Source organism: Ambystoma mexicanum, chromosome 11, assembly GCF_040938575.1.
Source record: "Ambystoma mexicanum isolate Mex_15411 chromosome 11, UKY_AmexF1_1, whole genome shotgun sequence".
Taxonomy (NCBI): Eukaryota; Metazoa; Chordata; class Amphibia; order Caudata; family Ambystomatidae; genus Ambystoma; species Ambystoma mexicanum.
In genome coordinates, this window is record NC_090934.1 from 1,019,351,913 (window position 1) to 1,019,378,247 (window position 26,335).

Below are 26,335 nucleotides of genomic sequence, written 5' to 3' on the forward strand. Positions count from 1 at the left end.
ATCTGATCCTCTCCTGTTTCCATGTTCCAGGCATTGCCTGTGCTGCTGTCTGGGCCCCCAATCGGTGATTTCTTTAGGGGCTAGTTTGGGTTCTACATGGACTGCCCCTCTGCCTAGCTTGCCACCTGAATCTATGGGTCTGGACCCCTGGTCAGCCCACTGCTGTGTAGTCTGCTGTTCTTGCTGGACAATTTTGTTCTGGTGGCTTGGCGTTTGCACATGGGTGCCCTGATCGGCTGATGTTGTAGGGTCTTTCTCAGACTGGTTCAAAATTGCAATAGTAAAATCGGGTACTGGTAAATCTTGACCCCCTGGACCAGCATACACTGCTAGAAAAGGTCCTGGACATAGCGCTGCAGGTGAAAGTGCTGGATACGAGGTTTTGCAACCCCATTCTCGCTGGACTATGACTTAATGGGCCCGGGTGGTCTCTCTGTCTGCAATTCCATCAGTAGGATCTTGCTCACTCCCGGGAAAAACAGGTTCATCTCATTGATAAATTTGCCCCACCACTAAGCTTAACGCGGCTGCGAGGCTGCACATTAGTATTACAGACCTGCGGGGAGGAGCACCACCAGCATTTTTCGTTTTAATGTCAGTATTTTCCACTTTGCTTTACCAAACATGTGGCGTGTGACCCTCCCAAGAGTGTTGCCCCTTTAAGGGAATGTATCCCTCCCCTGTGTATTGCCCTTTTAACACGGGCCATGACTCGGTCATGGCCCAAGCTAATAAAAGGAGGATCTGCAGACACGTGAACAGCGCAACTGCCGACTCCAGAAGAGGAGCAACTGAGTCTGTGTCTCATTTCATGTAAGCTGCAGGCCTACACGTGGAGGCACAGGCCTGCATGCCCTGATGCCGTGGGGCCCTCGTGCCAGCACAGTGGCAGAGGCTCGCCCGGTCAGGGGCATGGCTGGCTGTGCCACCACCCCCAAAGGTGCTGGCGTCCTGTATGTCCATCGCGGTACCACCACAACATTGGCGATGAAGGTGGGATGGAACCCTGCAATGTGCCGTTCCCCTACTGTCCCTCCGGTTTTGTTTCGTTGTCTTTCCACAAGGGGGGAAGGAGGAGGGGGAGAGGAGGAGCGGCAGTCCATTGCCGTGGAAAGGTACAGGGGAGTCCTAGCATGCTTCGCCCGACCGCGGGCCTGATTCATGATGGAGCTTTTGCGGCCGCAATCAGAGTGTGGTGGCCCCCCCTGCAAGATGTACACCCCTGCTGCATCCTCAGCCGTGAGGGGAGAGGGAATGGAGAGGCCGCAGCTGCGAGATGACCGGGACCTCCTGTAGGGGGAGAGATGTCTGCTGCCCCCTAGGGGCATCCTGGAGAAAGGAACATAGCGCCTGCACCAGCTGAGGCAGCAGTGCTGGTGCCGTGGTGCAGGGCACCGGCCACCCAAAACAAGGAAGGGAGTGCACACCACCCCCACCTGCAAAGAGAGACCTGCCGGCATGAAGGAAGGAAAAGAAGAGGGCCCGATTTCCCTCCCATAACAAAAAGAACAAAGGGGCCACAGCAAAGAACAAAGACACTGTAGGTGCAACAACAGTGCGGGGGAGGAATGCCCCCATATGTGGTGGTGCCATCCTGCAAGCCCCACTGAGATCCCAGCCCCCCGCGGTGATGAAGTGAATGACAGCTCTGGGATTGGAGCTGTCCAAACAAAAACAAAAACAAAAACAAAAACAAAAACAAAAACAAAAACAAAACAAAAACAAAAACAACCTTGCGGGTCATGTTCCAGCACCCAGCGGTGAGAAATGAGAAAGTGCTCTGGTGCGGAGCGAAAAGAAGTGAAGCGCCCGCCCCCCCTGACCAAAGCAGCAGGGCTGGTGTGGCTGTCTGCGCCTGGATGGGTGGCCCGAAACGGGGAGGGGAGTGTCCCCCGCAGGAGAGGAAAGGGCGCTCAACCACCCTGACGAATGCTTCACCCCGGCTGTGGCCTTCAGTCATGAGGGTGCTCGTGCGGCCGGGGTGGGAGTTGCCCCCAGCCCTTCCAATAGTGCCAGCAGGCCTAGAGAGAGAGACCTGGGCCATCCGGTAGTGCCTGCCGCATGCGCCAGTCATCAGAGCGGGTGAGATGAGGTGGTGAGCACCCAGTTGCCTCCAAAAAGCCACCAGAAAAAAGCACCTTTCAGATTTAATCAACTCACGCCATCCTGGCGCAGCAACCCGTCGAGCACCATCACCAGGACAGTTCATGAAAGTCGCAGCTACACTGCTCAAACATTTTTTGTCTCCCTCAAAGAGTCCTCCTGAAGATTAGAGAGTGCTTGTCCAAGTCCGAGGGCATCCCCGGAAAACTGGCCCTCACCTCTCGCACATCCATCTTTGCCTCCAGAAATAAGCACAACTTTACGGTATAAAAGTGTGTGAATCAACCACCCAGGCACACACTTGGCAAAGTAGTGAAATGAAATGCTACGTATTGGAGCAGGGGACATTTCATAAGAAATCAGTTGCCTGCGACGTGTGGCAACGGGGGTCAGTGCCTTCCTGCACAATGCTGTGCCAGCAAATCTCCTGCAGTGCCCCTGGTGGCCGCAGACGGTGTGTGTGCTGGCTCGGAGCGCAATGGAGAGCACAGTGAAGATCTGGCCTGTCCCTAAGCCAGTGGTCTTCAAACTTTTTTGGCCTGGGCCCCCCCTGAGCAAAGTATGGGCAGGCCGGGCCCCCCCAAAGGTGCCTGATGGACAGTATGGAGAAATCGCTATGAACTTTTGCGCGCCGTCACCGTACCCTACTCCCAGTACAGACCCTGGGCTCTCCCACCCTACTCCCACCACTATCCCAGTGCTGCCGCCCATCCTGCTCCCACCACAGTCCCATAACACAAGCATACACACATCCATACACTTTTAAATAAAAAAGAAATCGCCATAAACGTACCTCGCTTGGTTGCTAAAATGCCCCACTCCAGGTTGCTCTGCCCGTATGTGCGAGGAGGCGCAGGAGCACCCCCTCGCACATACATACATACACACATGCAGTGCCCCAGCCAGCATTTCCAATGAGCTATGCAAGGCTGGAGAAGCAAAACACCCCCAGCGTTGCATGGCTCAGTGATCATGTGCGGCTGGGGAAATGAACTGTCAAAGGCAAACAGTTTCCCTTTGACAGTTCAGCCAGCCCAGGAGCACTCCCTCAACTGGAAAAAGCAGCTGAGGGAGTGCTCAGTGTTTCACTGGGCTGGCTCCTCAGCTCCTCCATAAAGGGTGAGGTGTCCAGTGGGTGGACACCCCCTCACCCATTATGGATGAGCCAAAGGCTTGGACTGACCTATGGGGCAATAGGGCGATGATCGTACTGAAAATGCAAAATGCTAGTGTAGGCCAGTAAAAATGGGCCACTTTTTTGGCCAATGTGGGCCAGTTTGAGGAGTTACTTCACTATGCAGCTAGTAGTTTTGACCATTGTTGCTGAATAAATATTCTTTAAATATCACCATTTGTTTACATTTGAACAAAAAACAACCCCTTGGGTACTGTTCAAACAGTCTGTGACTAAACACTGAATATCCATTTGCAACTGCTGGCCATTTTTTCATTGGTGCCTAAGACCGTTTTATGGCCCAGTCTGACCACGTGAGCTGGCCCTTCCCATTTTCTCCAATCTAAAACAAAAAACAAAATTTTTTTTTTTTCTTTTTACATTTCATGCTGGGCTCTGGCGCCCCCCTGGGATGCGGCCGCGCCACCCTAGGGGGGCGCGCCCCACAGTTTGAAGACCTCTGCCTAAGCGAACCTTCTCCCTGCATCCTCTGGTATTTGAGCATCGGATGCCAGAGGGTTTCAATTAGGAAAAGGAACGTGTGTTTCAGAAACGCCAGGAAGTGCTGCCAGGGCAACTAAAGGAACCTTACCGGCAGCTGCATGGTCCCACACAGTCTTCATCCACACATGCAAGCATATGCATGTGAAAGGCATCGAGGAATTCTTAGGATCCCAGCGCTGCCCCTCAAGGGTTGACCGCATCCATCTGCCCTACACCGAGGTCTCTTTAGTGATGTCCAGAGATTGGCCAGCATCTTTCCAAATGGCCTTCCCCATGACACACCTCCAAGGTGTAGTCGGTAGCAGTGTCAGCTTCGGCAGGTCAGGCGGTTTGTTGGTTCGGTTCTGACACCAGGCCCTCTGTGCACTGCACCAGTGGGAGGAATGCTAGAGGTAGCAGGAGACAATATCTCTGAGAGCTGCACGGGAAGGAATGAAAACACAGGGAAGTTATGTGGCGGAACGCGAGGGGAACCAACCTGCACGACAGGAGCCATACGCAGGCTTCACCTTGCGGGTTACGGCCGGGGATCAACAAAGGAGAAATCTACTGCTAGGAATGAATGGGGATAACAAGCGCTGGTGGATTCTGTTCGGCCATGCTTTCTGATCTGAGGGCATCATGTGTGGGACTTCCAGTCGCAAGCTCCACCCATAAACTGAGGTGGAGTCTCTGGATTGGAAGTCGTCACCCTACTCATCTGCTCATTGTAATGATGACGCGTTGTACGTGTGTGTCCCCACCCAAAACGCATCCTCTTGGTATTTCTTGGTGCTAGCTATATCAAGCCTTAACATTGAACTTTGAACTGAAAGGGCCTACCAGTGTTGCTTCAAAGCAGCCTTCTGAGAGTTAATGTCTTAATTGGAGCTGTAAATGCGCTACTCGTGTAATGAAAATGTCTTAACCAGATCTGTCTTCAGCCACTTGATTTATAAGCAGTAAGGTGTCTTCCACGGAAATCCTGTTAAACACAACATTTCCAGCTTGTGTATAAGTATTAGATATACATTTGTCAGGCACTGTTATTATATGCCCAGGTACTTGCATCATTTTGCCACTGCTAGCATTAATGGCCAGTTAGTCACATTATGGCAGTGCCCAGCAAATGCATTTCCCATGTCTACACAAAAGCCATAACTGCTACCCTCGCCAATGCTTGCTTAATGAGTGTCAGCTACTTGGTCCCCAATTGGGGAAGCTAAGATCAGCCATCGCTACACGCAGTAAACTAATGCTACTTGTGAAAGCCACCACAGGGACTGTGTTGGGTGGGATCTTGCTAGATGTCTATTTGGTGGAAGGGTTAAACAGCGGGGAGCCATGTATGTTAGGACCTCGGTTTCACTGGGTTGATCAGTTGGAGATCATCCGTGCTTCATGGCCAGGTAGTAGTCTGGCACTGTACATGATTGTAGAATGCTACCGGACTGTTTATCTTTCCAGCTCAGAGGGGGGCCCTATTCCTTCTGGTCCATCTTGGCCATCTGGTCCTGACGTCCACAGGGATTAGTGGGATTAAATGCCTTCAATAAGTATTAGTGTAAAAGGCAGGACTGCCATAGTGATATGCCACATCTTTGAGCTGTACCAGTATAACATACCGTCCTGTTACTGCATGATACAACAACTCAGTAGGCTAATAGCCCTGTTGCAGACATCTGGTTGCAACTCCTACAATCACAGGCTCAAACGCAGGCAGTGAGGTTGTGGCTTTCCACTCTTCTAATGTTGATGAAATGAGTGCCACTGAGTTGGGAAACAATGCCAACTATTGTTCCATGCACTCATTTCAGTAGAGGTGTGGTGAATTTTAATGTAGGCAAGCCTACCTAAAAACATTCCAACGCTATGTTCTTAAATATATAAGGTAAAGCTTGAGACCAAGTAACTGTTTGGGGTCATACCTCAAGAATGCTTATCGGTATACACCTACTGTTTTCTTTGCTATTTGCCTTCTGCATAATCTATATTACTTTAAATAAATATATCAATGTAAGCGTCCTTCCTAACACTCTTCTCTAAGGCAGCTCAGTGAGTTAATGACATGGTACACCACACCCACATTCAATCCCGAGATCAATGGGTTGCACACAAATGACTGTACCCAACTGTTAACCCGCTGAATTTACTGAGCTACTTGAACCCAAAGAGTACTTCAGATTCACTTTGTGACGCTCAAAGCAGTTTGAATCTCTCCACCTGGCTCACGCTTTACTTGGGGTGTCAGGGTCGCGGCGAGCTTCGTGCAGATGAGAGGGCTGCCACAATAGTTCTCGACCCCTCCCCGAAAGATGCTCGAATGCCTTTAAAGAAGACACCAGGGATCCACGAACCTCTTTGGGGAAAGTTCACCCAGGACTACCTCTGAGATGAGAGGCGTAAAGCATGCGATGGTGGGGCAGTGTGAGGGTGGTTATGCCGCGGCATGGTCTCTGGGCCTGCACACACATGACCACAAGCCCATCCAGGCTGCTTAGTTGTTTCTTGGCACATAGGCTCAACATGGCATTCAATTTGCTTTCTCGTGCCGCTGTTCCCTTATTTCTGTCCTAATTGTTTAAAGGTATTTCCTGTTTTCCTCATCAGCGACTGTTTTCCAGGCATTCCCTGCCTGCGAGAAATCCATCTGCACCGAACACCATCCCAAAATCCTTCAAGAAGCTTTTATTGACGGTTGTCAAGGAGAATAACACTACGCACACATGAGAGCAGTGCTCCAATAACGAATTCGTGAAATGCAACCAAAATGTGATGCAGGGGAGGCGTTGAGCTGGTGATGGCCACTGGAATTGCTCTGGGCCCTGCCTACTTGCATCTCGGGGGGATAGCTCTGGGGCAAGGTGCTCGCCTTGGAAGCAAGACGACACGGAACACCACAGGTTCGACTCTCTGGTCTGCACTTAGAAACCTCATGGGAGTAAGTGCGTTATAAAGGACCATTCATATCGTACCTTTTGTATCCAGCCAGACTGCACCGTCAATGGGAACAGCTCAGTCTGAACATCTGAGGTACAACCATTCTCTTTAGGGGTGCTATTCAGCAGCGCTTCATTTGTAAAAAAAAAAAAGTGCCAGGGCTCAACATTTTTCTGTCGGGCACCAGTGCTTTATGCGGCCCTGGCCGCAAGAGGCCAGGAGGGTGTTGAAGAATTCTGGTATCCCGTGATTCCATCGAATACAATGCATCGGATGCAAAAGCATCAAGTGCAAAAGCCCCGAAAAAATTGCATTTTATTTGTAGGTAAAGTTTGTTTTTTATTAAAATGGGTTTTAAGGGGTAAAATAACAGGGTTTGGGGGGCCCCCATTAAAAAAAATGAAAATAAATGCATTTTTTCGATGCATTTTTTTCGAGGCTTTTGCATTCGATGCGTTTGCATTTGATGCTATCACTATAAACCAGAATTTTTAGCGTGAAAACCTGTGGGTATTTGACAAAAGGATAACCATTTTTATTCTGGTGAAGGCAGTGACAACTGGCGAGCTTGCATTAAGATAGTGGAGGCAATCGCATCAGCGACTGAAGTGGGCGAGCAAGACTCACTTCTCCCTTGAGGTTTTGAGAGGGTTTCAGATCCATGAAAAAGTATGAAAATATGGGCATAATGGTTGATTTTATGGTATATTTTCTAAACGGTTGGCTACGTGTGTATAGGTTTTACATGCACTTATGAAGGGAACACGCAACTGATGCAGAGCAAGCAACATATTTGCCACCTTCTTAGAAATTGTCCATTGCACATAGAGCAGGTGCAGAACCGGAAGCAGAGCAAGCTTCCTTCCCAAAGAACAGGTAAAGTTGCAGGTGGAGCAGAGCAATCTACCAGTGCGGGGTATAGAATAGTCCCAGCATGGGCCTCACAAGCCCAGGATTCTCACACATGTAGAACACATCCGGCAGCAATGCAAGCTTCCTTCCCAAAGAACAGGTAAAGTTGCAGGTGGAGCAGAGCAATCTACCAGTGCGGGGTATAGAATAGTCCCAGCATGGGCCTCACAAGCCCAGGCTTCTCACACATGTAGAACACATCCGGCAGCAATGCAAGCTTCCTTCCCAAAGAACAGGTAAAGTTGCAGGTGGAGCAGAGCAATCTACCAGTGCGGGGTATAGAATAGTCCCAGCATGGGCCTCACAAGCCCAGGCTTCTCACACATGTAGAACACATCCAGCAGCAATGCAAGCTTCCTTCCCAAAGAACAGGTAAAGTTGCAGGTGGAGCAGAGCAATCTACCAGTGCGGGGTATAGAATAGTCCCAGCATGGGCCTCACAAGCCCAGGCTTCTCACACATGTAGAACACATCCAGCAGCAATGCAAGCTTCCTTCCCAAAGAACAGGTAAAGTTGCAGGTGGAGCAGAGCAATCTACCAGTGCGGGGTATAGAATAGTCCCAGCATGGGCCTCACAAGCCCAGGCTTCTCACACATGTAGAACACATCCAGCAGCAATGCAAGCTTCCTTCCCAAAGAACAGGTAAAGTTGCAGGTGGAGCAGAGCAATCTACCAGTGCGGGGTATAGAATAGTCCCAGCATGGGCCTCACAAGCCCAGGCTTCTCACACATGTAGAACACATCCAGCAGCAATGCAAGCTTCCTTCCCAAAGAACAGGTAAAGTTGCAGGTGGAGCAGAGCAATCTACCAGTGCGGGGTATATAATAGTCCCAGCATGGGCCTCACAAGCCCAGGCTTCTCACACATGTAGAACACATCCAGCAGCAATGCAAGCTTCCTTCCCAAAGAACAGGTAAAGTTGCAGGTGGAGCAGAGCAATCTACCAGTGCGGGGTATAGAATAGGCCCAGCATGGGCCTCACAAGCCCAGGCTTCTCACACATGTAGAACACATCCAGCAGCAATGCAAGCTTCCTTCCCAAAGAACAGGTAAAGTTGCAGGTGGAGCAGAGCAATCTACCAGTGTGGGGTATAGAATAGTCCCAGCATGGGCCTCACAAGCCCAGGCTTCTCACACATGTATAACGCATCCAACAGCAATGCAAGCTTCCTTCACAAAGAACAGGTAAGGTTGCAGGTGGAGCAGAGCAATCTACCAGTGCGGGGTATAGAATAGTCCCAGCATGGGCCTCAGCAGCCCAGGCTTCTCACACATGTAGAACGCATCCAACAGCAATGCAAGCTTCCTTCACAAAGAACAGGTAAGGTTACAGGTGCAGCAGAGCAATCTACCAGTGCAGGGTATAGAATAGGCCCAGCATGGGCCTCAGCAGCCCAGGCTTCTCACACATGTAGAACACATCCAGCAGCAATGCAAGCTTCCTTCCCAAAGAACAGGTAAAGTTGCAGGTGGAGCAGAGCAATCTACCAGTGCGGGGTATAGAATAGTCCCAGCATGGGCCTCACAAGCCCAGGCTTCTCACACATGTAGAACACATCCAGCAGCAATGCAAGCTTCCTTCACAAAGAACAGGTAAAGTTGCAGGTGGAGCAGATCAATTTTCCAGTGTGGGGTATAAAATAGGCCCAGCATGGGCCTCAGCAGCTCAGGCTTCTCACACATGAACGCATCCAACAGCAATACAAGCTTCCATCACAAAGAACAGGTAAAGTTGCAGGTGGAGCAGATCAATCTACCAGTGCAGGGTATAGAATAGGTCCAGCATGGGCCTCAGCAGCCCAGGCTTCTCTCTGACACATGTAGAACACATCCAACAGCAATACACGCTTCCTTCACAAATAACAGGTAAGGTTGCAGGTGGAGCAGATCAATCTACCAGTGCAGGTATAGAATAGGCCCAGCATGGGCCTCAGCAGCCCAGGCTTCTCACACATGTAGAACGCATCCAACAGCAATGCAAGCTTCCTTCACAAAGAACAGGTAAGGTTACAGGTGCAGCAGATCAATCTACCAGTGAGTGTGGGGTATATAATAGGCTCAGCATGGGCTATCAGCAGCCCAGGCTTCTCTCTGACACATGTAGAACACATCCAACAGCAATACACGCTTCCTTCACAAATAACAGGTAAGGTTGCAGGTGGAGCAGATCAATCTACCAGTGCAGGTATAGAATAGGCCCAGCATGGGCCTCAGCAGCCCAGGCTTCTCACACATGTAGAACGCATCCAACAGCAATGCAAGCTTCCTTCCCAAAGAACAGGTAAAGTTGCAGGTGGAGCAGATCAATCTACCACTGCGGGGTACAGAATAGGCTCTGCACGGGCCTCAGCAGCCCAGGCTTCTCACACATGTAGAACTCGTCCAGCAGCGATGCAAGCTTCCTTCACAAAGAACAGGTACAGCTGCAGGTGGAGCAGATCAATCTACCAGTGCAGGTATAGAATAGGCCCAGCATGGGCCTCAGCAGCCCAGGCTTCTCACACATGTAGAACGCATCCAACAGCAATGCAAGCTTCCTTCACAAAGAACAGGTAAGGTTGCAGGTGGAGCAGATCAATCTACCAGTGCAGGTATAGAATAGGCCCAGCATGGGCCTCAGCAGCCCAGGCTTCTCACACATGTAGAACGCATCCAACAGCAATGCAAGCTTCCTTCACAAAGAACAGGTAAGTTTGCAGGTGGAGCAGATCAATCTACCAGTGCAGGTATAGAATAGGCCCAGCATGGGCCTCAGCAGCCCAGGCTTCTCACACATGTAGAACGCATCCAACAGCAATGCAAGCTTCCTTCACAAAGAACAGGTAAAGTTGCAGGTGGAGCAGATCAATCTACCACTGCGGGGTACAGAATAGGCTCTGCACGGGCCTCAGCAGCCCAGGCTTCTCACACATGTAGAACTCGTCCAGCAGCGATGCAAGATTCCTTCACAAAGAACAGGTACAGCTGCAGGTGGAGCAGATCAATCTTACAGTGGGTATTACACTTAGAAGAATTTTAAGAGTCAGCCAATGTATTGCACTTAGAAGAACACTGAGAGTAGACAATGCACTGACCACCCTTGCACCTGCTCCTCTCCGGCATATCTCCCAAGTGCCACACACACCGTATGGACCAGCCAAACCACACATGAAACATACAAAAAACATAATAAACAATCGCATACAACAAACAATTGCAGACACTGGGATACAACAAGCAGGTGGATCCGGTCTAAGACGATAGATACGCACAGATGGCAGTTTCTCCTGGTTCTGCAAGCATCAACAGAAGAGCACAACCTCTATCCTATTCCTCTTCCCTGACTAACCCACCCCACCCTCTTTTGTTACAGAGCTACGTGAGCGCCTGAAGACCATGGTAAGGTGCACGGTATAAGACAACTTAACATAACATATAATAGTCCCAATATGGGCCTTAGTAGTGTCTGCTCCCTCACACAGAATAGACACAGCATGGCCCTCTGCAGCGCTCCCTTCATGCATCTCGCTCCTCTGCAAACCTCTCCACATCGCTATGTCATGCTTCCACAAAGCTACATAGAACACGTACAATAATGGGCCTTAGTAGTGTCTGCTCCCTCACACAGAATAGACACAGCATGGGCCTCTGCAGCGCTCCCTTCATGCATCTCGCTCCCCTGCAAACCTCTCCACATCGCTATGTCATGCTTCCACAAAGCTACATAGAACACGTACAATAATGGGCCTTAGTAGTGTCTGCTCCCTCACACAGAATAGACACAGCATGGGCCTCTGCAGCGCTCCCTTCATGCATCTCGCTCCCCTGCAAACCTCTCCACATCGCTATGTCATGCTTCCACAAAGCTACATAGAACACGTACAATAATGGGGGTTAGTAGTGTCTGCTCCCTCACACAGAATAGACACAGCATGGGCCTCTGCAGCGCTCCCTTCATGCATCTCGCTGCTCTGCAAACCTCTCCACATCGCTATGTCATGCTTCCACAAAGCTACATAGAACACGTACAATAATGGGCCTTAGTAGTGTCTGCTCCCTCACACAGAATAGACACAGCATGGGCCTCTGCAGCGCTCCCTTCATGCATCTCGCTCCCCTGCAAACCTCTCCACATCGCTATGTCATGCTTCCACAAAGCTACATAGAACACGTACAATAATGGGCCTTAGTAGTGTCTGCTCCCTCACACAGAATAGACACAGCATGGGCCTCTGCAGCGCTCCCTTCATGCATCTCGCTCCCCTGCAAACCTCTCCACATCGCTATGTCATGCTTCCACAAAGCTACATAGAACACGTACAATAATGGGCCTTGGTAGAACCTGCTCCCATCACCTAAAATAGCCACATCATGGGCCTCTCCATTGTTCCGTTCATGCATCAATGTGCTCTGCAAACTTCCCACCATCCCAGACTGCCGCGCTTAACATTCCCAATATGGGCCTTGGTAGCGCCTGTTCCAGACACTAGAATAGCCCCAGCATGGGCCTCTGGACGCTCCCTCCATGTATCCAGGTGCACTGCAAGCCTCTCCACATCGTGTTGTGCTCCCAGACTACCTCCGATAAGAGTCACAATATGCGCCTTGGTAGTGCCTCCTTTGTCACATAAAATGGTCACACAGCATGGGCCTCTGCAGTGATCCTTCATTCATGTGGGTCCTCTGCACACCCCCACCGCATTATTATATTGGGCAACGTGTCCCCCTAGATTGCTAAATTATATCATTTCAATGATCCCGTTGAGGATGGACATTTAAGCAAGAGCTGCAGATTATTGGCTTGGCTTGTCCTATTTAAAGCACACATGGACAGTTGAAAAATGTCAACAAAAAAGCTATCACAACAATACATATTCAAAGCACTTTATCTGGCTTTGAGTTAGTTTTCTTAAAGCAACACTCTCCCAATAATCACCATATATGCACCTGGGGAATCTCATTTTGGTAGCCATTTTAATGTATGCTACTCTCCAAAAACATGGTAAAAAGATTGCTCGTGGCATGTATTTGTAAACGTACATTTGAAAATGTTTTGAAAATATATAAGGGGGCAATTGCCAGCATTGCTGGCACCATTACACATTTCTTGCCTTTTAAATCATTGTTCACGCTCTGCGGAAGGCAGTGAGGCCCAAGCTCAAACCGTTTAGAAGAAAGTTTGTTCATTGTCTGCCAGGCTGCAGAGAACTGGTGATGGAGGAAGTTGTGAAGGGATCAAGAGTGCACGTGGACCCTGTCTGAAGTGGGAAGGAGATGGAAGGAGAGGCATGGGTGGGAGTCAGCAGGAGACAGGCCTGCATGCAAAAGGGCAATGCAGGGCTCATGCAATGCAAACTTCAGAAGTGCTGGTGACCAGCCCCGGCTATACATTATGTGCCAGCACAAATTAAGCACTGGTTATTCAGGCTATATTCGACTCGTACTATTTCAGACCCTCTTTGTGCTATCTCTGGATCCTCGTCGGACATCCTTTGCACAAAATGGTAGAAGGTGGTAGAGTCAGCACAGGCAGGCTGCCCATTGATTTCTAACCTAAGGGCATAGTAGTTTCTAATAATCTGAAGCTTGGTTTATCTATCGTGACTCTTCATTCACAATGGGCCTCAGCAAGGGTGTTTCAAGAACCTGGGTCCTTGCACGCCAATCAAAAACCTTTTGTTCTACTTTCTTATGGGTTTCGAACTTCTGTATCCTCATTTGAAGCGTCCAATCCCAGCACAGGGCTCCTTTTGGTACTCCGACAGCTCCAGAAGCCTGCCTTAGAACCAATGGAAGAAGTGGCTCTCAAATGCCTGTATTGAATGCTTGCCTTCTTAGGTCCAATTTCTTTAACCAGGCTAGCGAGCTGCAAGCCACCATAATTTCAGAACACTACATGAGATGTGCTCCAGAAATGATCAGGCTGAAACCAGGTCCCTCCATCTTGCCAAAGATCTGCACAGACTCTCACAATAATCAGGAGGTGGTTCTAATGACATTTGTCCCGAAAACCTCCTCTCTCGATCAAGAAGACTTACAGTCTCTGGATGTATGCCATGGCCTCTCCTGGTACAAAGAGAAAACAGCTTATTTTTGGCAGTCGGATGCACTTTCTGCTGCATTTATAGGTTCTGTCCACATCAAGGTATCAGGCCCTGCAACCACCGCTCCCTGGATTTGGTCAGTCACTTCCGCAGCGCCCGCTCAAGCAGGTGTCCCTTTGCTAGATTCTATCCAGGGCAGTTCCCCCGAGAGGGTGGAGGCACCATGGGCAGCTCGAGCAGCTCGGCTGATCCTCAAACGTTCACTCAGTGCCGCAAGCTAAAAGGTCAGTGGATCCTGAGCAAAGGTCAGTGGATACTGAGCAAAGGTCAGTGTTCTTGAACCTCTTCAACTACCTTCAGAGCTGCACATTCCGAAACTGATTCAAGGAATTTGTGCGCCGAAAAACGGGAATTTGTGCGCCATTCTGCCCGCGAATCCCTGTTTAACAAATGGGGATTTGCAGGAAGAACGGCGCTCAAATCCCTGTTTTTCAGCGCACAAATTCCATGAATCAGCCCCTCCATCTTTCTCCTAGTGTTTTCTTTGCTTCTGCCTCCTGGCCTAGGCTCGGTTGTTTGACTGCTCAGTATAAGTACAATGAGTAAAGACTGTGACAGGACGAGGGACAAGATGGGGGACTAGAGGTAATGAGCGATTAGTCATGATAATCATTACTCCTAGTCCTCCCACCGCGCAAAGTCCTTTGTTGACCTCCCAATCCTAGGACCTTTAGGACGTCATCATTTAGGGCATCATCAGTTGAGAGGCATTCCAAAGATGTCTAAATTTGCCATGATTACAATCAAATACATCAACAAAGTGAGTACTTTGGGGAGCATGATGACGGGGGTTAAATGGTTGTGCTTGGCAGTGGTAATACAGTTGAAGTCATGAACAAGAACAAAGTTTGTGGAGTAACATTTGCCAAATTGCAGGGGATGGCACTCCGTGGTGGTGCAGTAAGGGTCAACTGCGTTCAAGAGACGCCATTGAAGGATTTGAGAGAGGAAGAGCAGAAGGAAGAAGTCCGGTACTCGGGTGGGGTGGTGCGGTCAGCTGTGGGTTCTAAAGCTTGCAGGAGACCACGGCAGTGGTGAAGTTGGGGGGAGCCAAAATTAGAAAAATAGCTGTGATGTATGTTTTACAGGGACCCCATGTTGATGACCTTCGGCAGACATTTGTAAAAGGGTCTGTCATAGAATTTGACTGTTTTGTTAATATGGCAGGTTGAGGTGGGAAAATAAGAGTGGGAGAGTGAAGGGGCACTGGTAATCACAATGAGAGGAGCAGTTGTAGTGTGATGAAGGAGGAGTGATACGCCCCAATTCTTTTCATTGTTATTCAGTAGAGGATCTCAAAACCATTTCTAGGGAGGGAGGATGGGGTGACGGGAAATGTCGGGCAAGGGTTGAGGGACTAGAGAGTCTTGTGGACAGAGGACATTAGCATCAATACGAGGGTTTTATGATTCCTGCAGGTCCTCGTCTTACAAATGGCGGCTCTGATCTAGGGTTGCGTATGAAGGGCACTTGAGGAGAGCAGCCAGGATGTGCTCAGACCGTTGTTGAAGTAGATGAAGGATTTTCCAAGGGGTAGGTTGGTTGAGATTTGGTGGGCCAGGGTGTGTTTGGTGTTTATGATACAGGCAAGAGGAATAGTTTGTGTTGGCAGACTTTCCATATGGAAATAGGGGTGTAAGTGGATTGTTCAGTCGCCTGAAGCGAAGGCTTATATTTGTGGAGGGTACACCAGAGGCCTAGACAGGGTAGGGGCTGAGCGGGCAAGGCCCACCCAAAATCTGTAAATGCCCGCTCAGCAGCGATGTGTGGGCATTTACAGATGTTAATGTCACTACAGTGGGCCCAACTACATTAGCTTCAGGCCCCACTAATTAGACAATCCTGGCTCCGCCACGGTACTAGACCTGTGGGGAGGTGGAGGACTGGATGAGGTCCAGGGGTTTACAGATAGAAGAGTGCACTGGGGCTGAATGTTCCTGAAGCTCTGGGTGAGAACATGGTGGCAACTTCCAGTTCTTGCTTGAGGGGCAAAGTGCCTAGCTTGAAGCAGCCAATGAGAAGCGAACGGTTTTGTGAGGGAAGGATCTTGAGGACCGGATGAAAGACCTCACTGGCTGTGTGAGAGATCAGCGGTGCAGGACAAGGCATATAGAGGTGGGTACACATGCTTGCAGAGGTAGATACGTTTCATTGCAATTGTCATTCCTGCAGTTTCCATCACTTTTAAGAGTTTAATTATATTGCATACATTGTTTTGGTTTGAGGTTATGATTTTTGACATTTTATATTTTTTGAACCGCGCCTAATTAATACTCACATTCTGTGCTATTACTCCACGTCTCAACCAAACATACTCAGTGGAAGGTACACGTTTTGGGGATTTGAAGGATGCTTTCAGTATTCCAGCAGGGGGGGACTGGGGAAGAATTAATTAAGCTCAGGGGTGCAGACCTCTGCTACAAGCGTAACCCAGACCACTTTATGCAGCCCCCTCTATACACCTAGCGGCACCCTCATTAGCACGTGTCTGCTTCTGATGTACGTTCACATCATGTAACTCTTCAGATGTAACTGTAGGTTGACCACATCGTGACTGTAATTTGACTTTACTACCTATGTCTGTAACAATGTACCTATGACTTAACTATATTTTGACCTTACTGCCTGTAACCACCTACTTGTAACCAAAAGCGCCCAGATACCTCTGGGTCAGGTGCGCTATAGAAATAAAATAAACAAACAAACAAACAAGACCCTAGTGCAAAGCATGGTGTATGAAATGTCCTCCCAGGTCAAGTGTCTCTGGATGAGGCAACAGCCCTCACAGGGCCCTTTCTGCAAAAGGACATTCCCCGTTCTTGATCTTAATCTTAATCCCCCCCCCCAGTCACCCCCTGCTCCCTATCTTGTGACCTCTCCTTCACACAACAATGCAGCCTCCCGCACTGTCATTATTGCTTCAAATGGACACCTTCCGCACGCACTTTCCTCACCCGCAAACAATCAAGATATTAAGAAATGTGTCCATCGGTGGCAATTCAAAACATGGCGCCCAGTGCTCCAGATAAGAATTTGATGTGGGAGCATTTTACTCCCTATTTTTTAAAGTTGGAAGTAAAATGTTTTTTTAGGGAGTGAAAAAGTAAGTCTGCATCCCAATGGCAGTATTTTGGAAGTGTATAAAAATGTTTTAACAGGAAAACGGAAATGTTTTTGTAATAATTATTTCTAGACACATTAATGAGATACATGGTCACTTCTTTCTGATCAGGAAGTAGTAATAGTAGTTTCTTGTCGTGGCACTACATGCACTACTGGTCCAAACATATCCGTGGACCTGTGTGTGTGAAAGCGCCGGAAGAAGGGATTGTTTGTTGGGAGCATTTTTACTCGCTATTTTTACTTTTTGGGAGTTGCCTATTTTTAGGGAGTAACAGTGGCCTTTATCTGTAGGGCTGTTGGTGCCGCAGGATCTGCTTTCCTCTACCACGGTGAACACTGCACGCACCGCGGCTGGGGTCTATGCATTCAATATCTGGGTACTACCCACCAATCTCTCCTTTCATCCTAGGTGGGCGTTCTTCAGTATGGAGAAGAGGTGGTGCATGAATTCCACCTGAACGATTACCGCTCTGTGAAAGAAGTGGTGGAGGCGGCCAAAAACATTGAGCAGCGTGGAGGCACCGAAACTCGCACCGCACTGGGCATCGAGACAGCACGGTAAGATCCGGGGGTGGATGAGGGCCAATCGTTCAGAGCTGTCAGGGATCATGCAGGGACATTTCAAGATGATGTATGGGAGGTCACTCTGAGGTGCTCTTGGTGTGCATACATTATAATGGCGAGATAAAGGAATGGAAAGAGGGGGTGTGTAGCTGCAGATTATCACATGACAAGCAGCCACTAAATGTTCCACTGAACATCTATGGTTTTCAACCATGGCACTTCAGATATTTTGGACTACAAATCCCACTAGTCATAGACAGTATGGCCAATAGTAAGAGATCATGGGAAAAACAGCTGGAGAGTCTCAGGTTGCAGACCCCTGTATTAGGCTCTGTCAGCAAAGTTCTAATTTAGTCCAAAAAAAGGCAACAAGTTGATAACGCTGCTAGATACTGCAATGCTTGAGGGAGGTGAGGACGTCAGCGGGGCAGCCTGCAAATTGAATGCTAAAAAGCACACAGGTACTGTTTTTTGCTTTCTGACAAGACTTGCAACACAGGAGCAGCAATTTGACCCCCCCCCCCGAGGCTCGACGCCCATTTCACACTGAATGGGTCGAAAGGCCTTGGCACCATGTCTGGACACTACCCACAGGAGCGAGTGAAGACCTCAACGTGCACTGCGCCTGTGGAGCGAGATCAAGCCTGTAGCACTAAACGTGTGTTCACTTAGCAGAGTGTGGGCACAGCTGCGTTTCCAACCCTCAGGGGGTGGGGGGCTGCCTTCTTGCTCTGTACAGGCTCTTCCCACAGCAGCGTGGAGCGGGGCAGTGCCACTGCACGAGCCCCCATGCCGCCAGAGAGCATCTTCCGCTGTGCTGATAGACCCTGCAGCAGAGAGTGAGCCTTGCTGCCTGAAAGCCCCAGGAAAGACGCCGGGGCTGTACCACTGCAGGCCCCCCTCGCTCCGCAGAGGTGTGGACACTGCAGTTTTTTTGGGGGAACAGGCCTGCACCTCTGCACGAATTGCACCATATATTACGTGGGCCCAGCACCCCACCTGGGAACTTTTGATTGTGGGTGGCTCTGTCATTTCTTAACCCCACTCACCAAAATTCTTTGCAAATTAGCAAGCAGGTGCCACTTTATATGCCAATTAGAAGTACTACTTCACAGGTAGGGTATTTACTAAGCCTGAGAATGACCCCTTCTAAAAACATTGCCAGGGAATGGAACCATCGAAATTACAGTGCCAAAGAAAATCTATTGAGAATGGAGAATGATTGTGACAGAGAGGGCAGCGCTAAGGAGCAGGCCATTCATCATAGGCTGTAGCCCAGAAAACAAGATTAGCATAAATGGCTACCACCAAGATGCTTGGTCTATATAACACATCTATTATCAAGGAACCAACGCTTCAAGCTAATACAATTGAATGTGATGTACCGTATATACATGACCCCACACGGAATAGATATGTTTAAAAAGGAAGCGAGTTCCCAATGCCTGTGGTGCAAGGGCAAGAATGCTGACATGCTACACATGTTCTGGGGTGTGTGCGTGTGCAAAGTTTCTGGGCGCGCATAGATCGATCATGCAGGGAGGCTGGAATACAGAGACATGAGTGGTCACTGAAAGAATATCTGCTTGGTGCCTATGCCCGGATAGGCAAATACAAACATGTGGTTAGGTTCATGGACCTGGCATGCATACTAGCCAAAAGAACCATAGCCATGTCCTGGAAGGCCACTGCCGGACCACAATATGAAAAATGACGCAAGGAATTTGAAAGGTGGGCAGAGGCAGATACCAAGGTGTGGGTGGAGGGAGCGAACAGGTCCGAAGCGGATGGTACGGACAAATGTGTGGCATGGAAAGCAATGATCTGGGAGATGTTCCACCCATCTGACGACAAGCCACCATGAACGCACCAACCAAACAAGGAAACACCTGTGCAGTGGCCAACTAATCACCCACCACCTCCCGACAACAAGAGACACTCCCCAACTTGAGAAGTGAGGGGCGGAAGCTACAGCCCCAGTCATCGTGGTGCCTGCCCCAACGGTACCCATAAGAAGCACATGCACGTGTAGGAAGTTGTTTGTTTTGAAGTTGTTTGTTGTTGTTGATTAAATGCAGGCACGTAATACGGAAACTGAAGTGCACAATTGTAACTATACAAATGCCAATAAAAACATTCAAAAATAACTAGATAACACAGCTATGGGCACAGATGCTGATCAACAGATTTACGAGGTCAGAGAGCATGCCATCAGGGTAGCTGGCACAAAGAATGCATCCATCTGAATGATTGTTCTTGAGAGCATGGCAATCAAAGTTGCTGACACAAAGAACAGCACAGGCACCCTTGGTTATCATGTATTTAGTGCCATGCTTTTGCTACCAATGTGTTTCCCACGTGACCTGGAGATCGTGCATTTCAGGATGTTTGGCATATAGGGGCTTCATGCCCAGAACAGCTCATAAAAGCTACTGGTACAAATATCACAGTAATCAACCAGCAGCAGCTCATCCTTTCAGCCCCTTAGAGTGTCAATCTCTGGGCCGGCCCATGAACGGACGTCGCACCAGAACAAGATGATCCAGCCGTCAGTCGGGCCACTAGTGTACATGTTTGCTGGGCCACTAAGTCTGAATGGAATCTCATTGGGGTCAGTAAACCTGATCTCGCTATGTTTTCGGGGCCCGTAGCTCTGCCGAGCATGTAACCTAGGCCAGTAGTTCTGATGAACATGTTCTATGTGTCAGCAAGGGATACGGATGTCATTATCTGGGTTAACAGGTCTGATTTTTCTGTCGGTAACTCTTTATTTATTTTAATTTTATTGTTCACCTGTTAGGCACTTATACATGTAAGTAAATTCTGTGAGGGGACAAGCGGATGAGAAACATTAAAATACATAAAAAATACAATATAGAATACAGAGGGGAGGGGGACACATCTACTGTGCCTTGTGAGTGTTCAAAACGTGCAAGTGCAGAGGGGTGGGGAATGGGATAAGTGCTGGGGTGCTCGTGGGTGAGCAACAGGTGAAGTGCAATCTATGGTAAGAGTAAGCCTCCAGGGTTGAGGGTGTGCCGAGGCAAGTGCTGAGGATAGACAGAAGCTGGGGGTGATTCGGTGTGGGAGGTCAAGGCCCCGGAGGTGCAGAAAGTTCCTGGACACCAATCACGCAAATGTGAGATTAGCAAAGGAGGGAGGGAGGGAGAGAAGGAGGAGGTAAAGAGGAAAGTCTTGAGGAGCTTCTGGAATTTAGGAAAGTCCTGCTCAAGACGAAGAGAGAAGGGGAGGCTGTTCCAAAGAAGGGAGCCAACTGAGGAAAGCGATCAACCTCCTGCCCTCTGTTTAGCGAAATACTTAACACACAAGGAGTTGGTGCCAGAGGAGCGCTGAGGTGTAGAGGGGGAGTATTTAGTAAGAGAGAGTTGCAGATAGAGTGGTATAGGCTCTAGAAACCATGGTCTCTGGAAATGTACACGTTATACAGATGGTCTATGCATCAGTGAGTGGTCTACGGCTTAGCCACTCTGATGGGCTTGACCTATGCCTATGTAAAGCTGAGGGGCATGCACTGAGGGCTAGTAACCCTGATTCATGATTAGTTAATTGAAATGCTTCTTCACCCCGGGGTCCCCAACCGTGAGATCATGAAGACAGGACTAAGCTGTGCCGCGTGGTGACTCCAGAAAGACTGGTGATCGCCTACCATCTCTAAAGCACTGTTCCAGACAACTGGAGCCCCCTGGGAACGTTTCATATCTGGCCCCTCAAGGTGACATCTGAAGACTTTCCAGGCATGGGAGGCACATTGGCTAGCATTTGTCACTGTCAAGCTGTCCATTACGGCATAGTATTACCACAGCCGATCTCACAGCCATGGTGAAGGACAGCAGCGCCTGACTTTGCCCTGGCCTGCCACCTGCTTGAACGTGAATATGGGATGTAGCTCCTGAAATATGTTGACTGAACTTACTGGGCTACCAGGGATAAGGCCTGGGGGACATTTAGGATCCAAAGGCTGGAATGGGTCTTCTGTCTGCATGAAAGGTTGTAGGGGTTAGGGGATAATGAGGAGGGTGTGGGGGAAGTTTCAGTGCTCCATGCACCGGGATACACCTGACCTGCTGTGTCACTTGTCTTCTGGTATCTCAGTGCAGCAGGGTCAGTGTCTACCTTGTATTTTCAGCTCAGAAGCTTTCCAGAAGGGTGGAAGAAAGGGTGCTAAGAAGGTGATGATTGTGATAACAGACGGAGAGTCCCACGACAGCCCTGATTTACAGAAGGTGATTGAGGCCAGCGAGAAGGAGAACATCACCCGCTATGCCGTTGCGGTAAGTCTGTCTATGACACACTGGCTCTTGAAAAGTGGCAGAGACCTGGGTAGAACAGGGGAAGGTGTCATGGTTGAAAGATGTTTGTACAAAGGCGACAACTCCCAAGATCACAAGCTAATGGCCATACTCCTGCCTTACACCTACAAAGACTAAGTGAGCATCCCGCTAACATCCTGACAGCCAGGCAGAGAACAGGAAGTGAGGATTGTACCAACATCCCCGCAGGGGTCTATGAGACAGTGAGCACAGATTATTTTAACATCATCCCAAGGAACAGGTATTAAGGATTCTACTCACAGCCAGGAGACAGGAAATAAGGATTGTACCAACATCCTCGGAGGCGTCATGGAGACAGGGAGCACAGATTATCCTAACATCACCCCCAAGCAACAGGTAGTAAGGATTATACTCACAGCCAAGAGACAGGAAATAAGGATTGTCCTGACATCCCTGCAGGCGTCTAGGAAACAGGAAGCACAGATTATTTTAACATCACCCCAAGGAACAGGTAATAAAGATTATGCTCACAGCCAGGTGACAGGAAATAAGGATTGTACCAACATCCCCACAGGCGTCTTGGAGACAGGAAGCACAGATTATCCTAACATCACCCCCAAGGAACAGGTAGTAAGGATTATACTCACAGCCAGGTGACAGGAAATAAGGATTGTACCAATATCCTCTCAGGCGTCATGGAGACAGGAAGCACAGATTTTCCTAACGTCACCACAAGGAACAGGCAGTAAGGATTATACTCACAGCCAGGTGACAGGAAATAGGGATTGTCCTAACATCCCTGCAGGCAGGCATGCAACAGAAAGTACAGAATATTCTAACATGACTTCCGAGAACAGGAAATAGAGATTATAATGACGTCACTACATGGATCAAGAGAACAGGAGATGAGGATTGTGCTAGCATCTCAACACACATGAAGTGTTTACCCTGCATTCTAGCTCTGTCGGTGTGTCAGAAACCTGGAGAGAAAAGGGGAAAATGTTCTGGTCGAAAAAAATGTTCATAAAAAGGCATTAGATCCCCAAAGAACAGCCTTATAAACCTCATAGTTGAATTCTGCCTCTAGAGACTAAGAGAGCAATCCCTTAATATCCCACCAGCTCGACAGAGAACAGGTTGAGCGGATTGTCCCAGCATCCCTGCATGTTCCTTGGAGACCTTAAACACAGATTATTGTAATATTACTACAGGGAGCAGGTAGTAAGGAGTGTAACAACATCACAACAGGAGGGCAGTGGACAGAAAATTAGGATTGTACTAACATCACCATATGACTTAGTGCACAAGAAATTAGGATTGTCCTAGCATTCCTGCAGGCAGCCGCGTGACAGAAAGTACATAATATTCTAACATGACTACAGAGAACAGGAAACACAGATTATAATAACATTACTGAAGTCATCACTGGACAGGAAATGAGGATTGTCCTAATATCCCTACATGACTAGTGGACAGGAAATTAGGATTGTACTAACATTTCTGCAGGTAGCCAGGTCGGAAAGTGCAGAATATTCAAACATGACTACAAAGAACAGGAAACACGGATATACTAACATTACTAAAGTCATCAAGTGGACAAGAAATGAGGATTGTCCTAATAGTCCTATATGGCTAGTGAACAAGAAATGAGGAGTGTCACAATATTCCTATATGACTAGTGGACAAGAAATGAGGATTGTCTTGATATCCCTATATAGTTAGTGGAGAAGAAATTAAGATTGACCTAATATCCCCATATGACTAGTGGACTAGAAATGAGGATTGTCTTGATATCCATATATGATTAGTGGACAAGAAATGAGGATTGACCTGATATCCCTATATATCTAGTGGAAAAGAAATTAGGATTGTCTTGATATCCCTATATGATTAGTGGACAAGAAATGAGGATTGACCTAATATCCCTATATGACTAGTGGACAGGAAATGAGGATTGTCTTGAAATCCCTATATGATTAGTGGACAAGAAATGAGGATTGTCCTAATATCACTATATGACTAGTGGACAAGAAATGACCTAATATCCCTATATGACTAGTGGACAAGAAATGGGGATTGTTCTTATATCCCTATATAACTAGTGGACAAGAAATGAGGATTGTGCTAACAGCATTGCAGAAATCCAGAGAGAGACACACCAGAGCAGCCTTCTCATTGAAGTAATCCTGAGTGCTGCCTTGGAGATCATCAACAGACCGGAATAGATATAGCATTGGGACCCAGAAATGAGCCCTCCATATGGATTCAGGGGGGGGAGACATTTTACAGTTAACCGTTCCCTCTCACAGTTTTATTTTTTAAACCAGCACGAGGGCGGGCAGATAAAACCGCGGCTCCTGTTACAAAGTGTCAGTAACGGAATGATTGCTGCACTGAGGTAATTCCTCCGAAGTGCAGTGATACCACATAACAGAGAATGCCTCAATTCACAATTGTCGACTGATATTTTGTCCCCTCATCATTTGTCATCGTTTCAAGCTATCTGGATCAACGTGCTTTGTTTTTCTATCTTCATTTGAATCCTTTGTTCGTCAGTTCGTAGGTTCAGGGTCAAGTCATACAAAAGTGGGGTACTTTTTAACATACTCTGTGGGTGTGACGTCACCAGACAGCATATGAAGGTGTCATGTGCTAATTTAATTCAACTGGCTTTCTAAAACCATACAAATTGCACAGAATAAATGGAATTTGTGTTTCATAAAATCAACACCCATCAAAAACGAAGAGAGGATATTTTCTTCTAATAGTGTTTGAAAATGTTAAAAGGTGTGTATGTTTTAAACTCCAAAAATCAATACCAATGTTTGCCCTGCAACATGCATTCCCGAAATATGTCGTATCAATGTCAGTTGTGCTGCATTTTTCATATGGTGATGTGGTGCAGTGGGGAAGTACCTGGCCTGTGAACCTGACAACTGCAGTTTGAATCGCCAGGCCATTGTACATTGTAAAATACCCAGGGGGGGTTGCGTGCACCTGGGGGCACTGGGGGACTTGAGCCCTTCGTTGGTACCTCGGTGCTTCCTTTCTAAGGGCTGTGATACCATTGCTCTGATCATGCCATGCAGGGAAAGGAAGAAAGGCCGGGAGGTCTTCCTGTTCTTAAACACATGAGTCCATGTGTTAGATCTGTCAAGGCCTGATTCACCAGAGAAACGGCCAGATGCCAACCTCTGGAAGAAAGCTGAATGCGGTGGATCTTGTTTTGTCTATCAGGGAAGCGAAAGTCGAGATGGACATATGAAAAGAAGCTGAACAGACAGTGACGTGTTTAGGATTTTCCTTCTGCTTTTTTAGGCGGATCCTATTTTTAAATTGCATTTAGATGGTAGGTATGCAGCACACTGGGTGTCAGCCATGTTGTCGCATCGTATTTTGTTGGAATACATTTCTGTCTACACACCAGCCAGGCTTGAACGAGCATGGGCATGGGATCATGGTGATGACGTCATTTAGAATAGACGTATGATATCAGCGCCTAGATGCCTCCGGGTTAAGTCAAATATATGAATACCAAATAAATAAATATGTCATTATGCAATGGCAAAATTCACTTTGAAAAGATGATCAGCCTTGAACAGCACTAGCAAAGGGTAGAACGCGTGTCAACGTCTGCTTCGCTCCATAAAAGATATTTTGATGCACTTAGGAAAGGCATTTATTATTCAGAAATTGACCGAATAGTGAAGTTATTGAAACCAAATGAAATAAAGTTATCGATGTTCACTATACAAGGGGGGATTATATCTATTGGAAAATGGCAACGTGGCACGGGGTAGATATTAACTAGGCGGCACTAGAGTGATACAGAATTCAGGCCGCAGTTCCATTTGGGACTGTGGTCCATTGTGGTAGTGCAATACCGCACCACCAACAGCGGACTTTATGTAATCCAAACTCCCCCGCATGGTACCTACAGGCCTTACAATGAACTTGTTGTGGTACCTTTGTACATAAACTACTCGAGAATTAAGCCGCCTTCAGTTATAACAAATCCCTTCACTTAAAGAGCTGAGACCCCGTTTCCTGTGGCCATCAGTCAAGGCTGTGTAAAAGGAACCATGGCCCAGAGGTTTGTTCTGAAAATAACAAAACAAAAGGGGTGATGGCTGGAAGGTTTATAACGAATCTTAACCTCTGGCATCAGAGCATCGCTCTGGGCAACCCTCCAGACCAACGTTCTTCGCTGCCAAGCTATTACAAAAGGGGCAAGACCGTATACAAATCAGGGTGGTCCCACCCCAAAAGGGGGCAGGGCAGGCCAGTCCGAACTGCTTAGTCGCATCCTTTCTGCACAAGACCAGAAGCATCCCCATACATGTTTCAGCCTTGTTGGGCCTCATCAGTGAGGAGTAGCTTAGGTCTGTAGGCCCAGCAGACATGGAACCCACGTCTGGGCATACCCGTCCCACTCAGGGTGACAAAGCAAAAACAAAATCGGTGATGGTTGGGAAAACGTTTAATAGAAAAGAGAGGTAATAAAACACTTACCAAAAGAGAAATTCACATCTGTCAGTCAATAATAAACCATATGGAGGTCACTACTGATGTCTCAGCTAGTCAGAATGCAAGCAGTAATTACTTGTGCTCTCCTGTTCCTACCAGAGGACACCCTATTCCTTGTCAGGCACGCTGGT

At 48.2% G+C, this 26,335-nt stretch overlaps 1 protein-coding gene across 2 annotated transcripts in view; it reads left to right on the forward strand.

The window, feature by feature from the left end:
• Window positions 1–26,335, forward strand: part of ITGA11 (integrin subunit alpha 11) — a 664,683-nt gene that overhangs the window by 356,779 nt on the left and 281,569 nt on the right. For both annotated transcript variants that reach the window (XM_069624240.1, XM_069624241.1), the window contains 2 exons: window positions 17,231–17,379; window positions 21,533–21,677. In XM_069624240.1, coding sequence (XP_069480341.1) covers window positions 17,231–17,379; window positions 21,533–21,677 — 294 coding nt within the window. The remainder of the gene's footprint in view (window positions 1–17,230; window positions 17,380–21,532; window positions 21,678–26,335) is intronic.